This window comes from Marmota marmota, unplaced genomic scaffold (assembly GCF_001458135.2).
Source record: "Marmota marmota marmota unplaced genomic scaffold, marMar, whole genome shotgun sequence".
Lineage (NCBI taxonomy): Eukaryota > Metazoa > Chordata > Mammalia > Rodentia > Sciuridae > Marmota > Marmota marmota.
Window position 1 is genome coordinate 35,660,540 of NW_026000005.1, and position 4,972 is coordinate 35,665,511.

General features: G+C 60.7%; 1 protein-coding gene across 3 annotated transcripts; it reads left to right on the forward strand.

Moving 5' to 3' along the window:
- The first annotated feature begins 560 nt into the window (after positions 1 to 560).
- Ctdsp1 (CTD small phosphatase 1) lies at positions 561 to 4,652 on the forward strand. 3 transcript variants are annotated; one of them, XM_015481374.2, is made up of 7 exons: positions 561 to 729; positions 1,033 to 1,185; positions 1,561 to 1,662; positions 1,771 to 1,827; positions 2,434 to 2,526; positions 2,652 to 2,837; positions 2,995 to 4,652. In XM_015481374.2, exons 2-7 carry the CDS (start codon positions 1,111 to 1,113, stop codon positions 3,121 to 3,123), a joined length of 642 nt encoding a protein of 213 aa, XP_015336860.1. In that variant the 5' UTR covers positions 561 to 729; positions 1,033 to 1,110; the 3' UTR covers positions 3,124 to 4,652. The 3 variants fall into 3 exon arrangements, with proteins under 3 accessions (XP_015336860.1, XP_048664500.1, XP_048664501.1); XM_048808543.1 differs by having other exon boundaries at positions 706 to 729; positions 1,033 to 1,181; positions 1,558 to 1,662; XM_048808544.1 differs by lacking the exon at positions 1,561 to 1,662 and having other exon boundaries at positions 706 to 729; positions 1,033 to 1,181.
- Positions 4,653 to 4,972: the final 320 nt, after the last annotated feature.

A 4,972-nucleotide genomic window follows, 5' to 3' on the forward strand; every position in this document is an offset into this window, starting at 1 on the left:
ATGGGGCTGGGAGGGGGGGTTAGGAGGCCGCCTCCAGGCCACCCGCTGAGACTCCGCCCCCTCTGGGCTGTGGTCTCGTAGGGTCTTGGGAAGGGGCGCCGAGGTGACAGCGGGCTGGGGAAGCTTGGAGGGATCTCCCGCCAACACAGCCACGTTCCCACAAAACATCCGCGTCAAGCATGGAGGCGCTGAGCCCCTCAGGCACCGAAAGGGGCCACTTCTTCCAAGGAGAGGGCGCCCGCAGGCACAGCCTTGTGCCCGGCCAGGCACGCGACACTCGGGCTTTAGGCCGGTGGGCACCGGGCCTGTGCACACTTGCACCGGCAGGGAAAGCCGCGTTGCTCGCTGAGGCTGCGCCCAGGGGGCTGGCCAGGTTGGGCATCCCTCTTCCTCTTCCCTGTGCAGGGGCTGGGGGTCCTCCCAGATCTGCCCACCTCCTGCCTGGGCCTAGCTTGGCCTGGGGCGGGGGTCAGACGGAGGGGCGGTGGAGGGTGGGTCTGTCAATCAACCAGCCGCGCTGCAGGTCCTAGGTCTGGGCGGGGCAGGGGCCGAGGAGGCGGGGTTGACAGATGGCTGCGGGACACTGGCCCAGGCCTTGGGACTGCACCCCCTGCCCCTGGGCCCAGCCTCAATGAGGACTTTGGACCCATGGAGTGGACTGGACAGAGGCAGGATGGGAGTGGACAACGGGGCCCCAGGCCCTGGCCCTCCTAAGCAGGGGATGCTCAGGTAAGGCCTAGTCAGGTGATGGAGGTTTTGAGAAAAAGAAAACCTCCCCTCCCCCTCCTTTAGGTCGCCCTCCCTAACCTGGGTGACTGTCCACCCTAGACCTCCTCATGGGAAGCCTCAGAGGATTTGGAGCAAAGGCTGGGGTGTGTTTCAGGAGGACCAGAGCACAACAGTGTCTCCCTTGATGAAGGGGGTGTGGCCAGATCCTCCCAGAGCAGGGGTTCACACCTGGACACATACACAGCACTTTACTACCCAGCGTGCCCACATCCCAACCTGTGCCTCCCTGCCTCCCTGCTTCAGGTGACCAGAAGTCAGCGGCTTCCCAGAAGCCCCGGAGCCGGGGCATCCTCCACTCACTCTTCTGCTGTGTCTGCCGGGATGATGGGGAGGCCCTGCCGGCCCATAGCGGGGCACCCCTGCTCGTGGAGGAGAATGGCGCCATCCCTAAGGTACGTGGTCGGGATGACTACAGGGGCACCTGGGCTCAGCTGGAAGGGGGCTTAAAGGAAGGGGTGCCAGGTGGAGACACACCTGCAGTCACTGAAAGTTTCAAAGAAGGGGGGACCTGGACACCAAGCCCTACAGGCCCCCCACTGGGCCCCTCCCAGCTTGCTCTGCCTGCTGCCCACCAAGAGAAGATCCGCTGGAAGATGGAAGCTTTGCCAAGGGGCTTAGAGAGCCAGTGGCCATTCCTCCCGGGAGCTGCCGGGGCCCATGTTGGGAAGTGGGTGGGGTGTCCCACTGTCTCCTGTTTCTGAGGTGGAGGGCCAGGGTAGGGAAGGCTGTGTAGGAGGTGCCCCCACCCAGCCCGGCCCCTCCCACCAGCAGACCCCAGTTCAGTACCTGCTCCCTGAGGCCAAGGCCCAGGACTCGGACAAGATCTGCGTGGTCATCGACCTGGACGAGACCTTGGTGCACAGCTCCTTCAAGGTGGGCCCTGCCCAGCAGCCCTCATCCCTGGCCGGGGAGGGAGGGCTCGGCTGGGCCCCCAGCCCTGGGGTTCCCCACCCCAGCTCCAGCAGCTCTTTTCCCCCACAGCCAGTGAACAACGCTGACTTCATCATCCCAGTGGAGATTGATGGGGTGGTCCACCAGGTGAGGGGCCGGGGAGGAGGTGATGGGCTTGGCATCTCCCTCCAGACCCCAAGCACTGCCCACTGAACTAGAGAGAGCCCCACATGGGACTTTGATAGATGTGGAATGTCTGAGGCCCAGAGTGGGTAGGAGACTTGCCCAAGATCACATAGAACCTCAGGGACTGGGCCCAACTCCAGGCCTCCTGAGAGTGGGTTCCTCTTCTCAGTCCTGTATGTATGTGCCCCCTTGCCCACCCCTGCCCGGGACCCAGTTCAAGTAATTCAGGATAGGTTGTGTGCTGTCCAGCCTGTTCTCCATTACTTGGCTCGGGGGCCGGTGCGCTGCAGCCTTGGGGTGAGGGGGCTGGCTACCCCTAGGCTCCTGAATTTGGGGGAAGGGACTTAGGATTAATGACTCCCCACGAGGCAGGACCTGCAGCTGGTGGGAGCCAAAGCTTCTTTTCGTCCTCCTCTGGGAGGCTGGGTGGGTGGAGCAGCTGGCTGTGGGAACCCACAGGCCCAGGGCCAGCCCTCCTGGGCTACTCTGCCTCCTCCACAATTCCCTCCCGGCCCAAGGCTAACCTCCCCCAGCTGGGCCAGCCGCCCTCACAGACCCACCCCCTAGGTCTATGTGCTGAAGCGGCCCCATGTCGACGAGTTCCTGCAGCGAATGGGCGAGCTCTTCGAGTGTGTGCTGTTCACTGCCAGCCTAGCCAAGGTGAGTTCCCACCAGGGACCTGGGGCCACCATGCACTCCCATCTGCTGCCTCAGGTGGCCACGTGCCGCTGGACACAGCCCCAGGCCACTCCTGGCCCTAGGATAACCTACCTCCTACCCTCCAGTATGCAGATCCAGTAGCTGATCTGCTGGACAAATGGGGGGCCTTCCGAGCCCGGCTGTTTCGAGAGTCCTGCGTCTTCCACCGGGGGAACTACGTGAAGGACCTGAGCCGGCTGGGACGAGACCTTCGGCGGGTGCTCATCCTGGACAACTCGCCTGCCTCCTATGTCTTCCATCCAGACAATGCTGTGAGTACAGGGCTGAGACCCAAGGACAGGAGCCCATTCAGTCTGCCTTGGCCTGCCCAGTCCCAAGCCTGGTAGTCTCCAGGACCAGTGGGAGGGGGATGCTCCCATTCCTGTTTCCTGCACCTGGTTACCTGTGCCTGTCTTCCCATGTCCCCAGGTACCAGTGGCCTCGTGGTTTGACAACATGAGTGACACCGAACTCCATGACCTCCTCCCCTTCTTTGAGCAACTCAGCCGCGTGGATGATGTCTACTCAGTGCTCAGGCAGCCGAGGCCCGGGAGCTAGTGAGGTGCCACGGGGCCTGGACCTGCCCCTGACTGAAGCCCACACCTCCTCCCACGGAGACTCTGGGCACCTGCCCGAGAGCTCTTAAGAAAACCCACGAGCTGTGCCCATTGGTGGCCCTGGGGAAGCAGGTGTCTTCCCCAGCAGCCCTGCCAGGCTGTACCGAGGACTGTAAACCCCTGGTTCCCTGTGTCAGTGCCTTCGAACCTCCTCCCCACTTTTCAGGGGACCTGGGGGCCCTGCCTGCTGCTCCCCTTTTCTGTCCCCTCTCTTCATGCTGCCATGTTTCTCTGCTGCCAAATTGGGCTCCTTAGCCCCAGTTCTGCTTTTGGGGTGGGGGCAGGATTTCTGTCATCCCATACCTTGGAGCCCCAGCCTGGGAACAGTGGACACCAAGTGCCTTTCATAGAGCCCCATCTTGCCCACTCAGCTTTCCCAGGGGCGTGGCTACCATCATCAGCTCCTGCCTGGACTGGCCTGCAGGTTGCTGAGGTCTAGGCTGGTCGGGGGGAACCAGTCTCTTCTCACCCCCACGCCTCCCTTGGAACTGACAGAGCCCCCACCAGTTCCTGTCTAGGCAGGGGAGGGCCTGGAGGGAAGAACCTCTTACCCCTTGTGAAGGGAGCAAGAGTCTTTCCTTCAGGACCCCACAGTCCAGCTTCTCCAAGGCTGGTGGCTGCTCCTTATGTCACCCAAGCTGTGACCCCTTCCTTCTGCCTTAATTACCCCAAGGCCCTGGAGCTTGGCTCCCTGTTTCTGAGTATCGGGACATAGGCAGGACCCCCTTGTGGTGCCATATAAATATGTATATGTGTATATAGATTTTTAAGGGATGGAGAGAGGGAAGGGTGGGCATAGAGACACCCTCCCTTGCCCCTTTCCTGGGCCCAGAAATTGGGGGGAGGGAGGGAAAGGATTTTTACATTTTTTAAACTGCTATTTTCTGAATGGAACAAGCTGGGCCAAGGGGCCCCAGGCCCTGTTCCCTGTCCTTCACAGCCCTTTTGCTCCGTTCGTTCAAAATACACTTATTGAGCACCTTGTGTGCCCAGCAATATGCTAGGCCACCAGCTAAGTGGGGGGTCTCCACCCCTAACTGGTGCCTTCTCCACCCACCCCAGACTTCACCAGTGCCTTTGGGGTATCTGCAGGAGATGGAAACTTCTTGTGAGGTTTGGGGGGTCTCCAGGAAGCTGGGCCAAGCTGTCCCTGTCCCCTGTGCCAACCCACCCACTGCAGCCTCCTCCCTTGCCCCCTGCTGGCTGGGGGAAGCTCCCAGAATGTCTGCCTTCCAACTCTAACTTGTTTCTGAAACTCTTCCCCACACTTGCTGAGTCAGGAGGTCAAGGCCTTGGGCTCTCCCCGGGGTCGAACGGTTAAGTGGACCCACAAACCAGTGCCAAGGGAGTTGGTGGGGGGAGGGAGGATATGGTTGACCTGAAAAGGGTGACCTTCGCATTTAGTGCCTTCTTGGTGACCCAGAGCCTCACAGTGTAACAAGAACTAAAGAGAAAGCCAGACCCCCCCTATCCTGCTTCTGTGGTTTTTGGGGGAGTTTGAAGTGGGCATGAGTGATCAGATAATAGTCACACTGAGACTGCAGTGTGACCCTGCCTCAGCAAGTGGCTAGGAGTGGTGCGAAGGAGGAAGGGGCTCCGGCTCTCAGGGCTTCCAGGGTGAATCGGGATTTGGGTTGGATCTACATCGAGGCTGGGCTACCGAAGCCTCAGTCACTTAATTTGCAAAATGGAGACAGGTCTTGCAGACTTGATTAAGTTCCCGGACATTAATGACTAGAGACTCTGGCTACACAGCAAAACTAAACCACTCCTGCAGCTGCTGCCTGTGG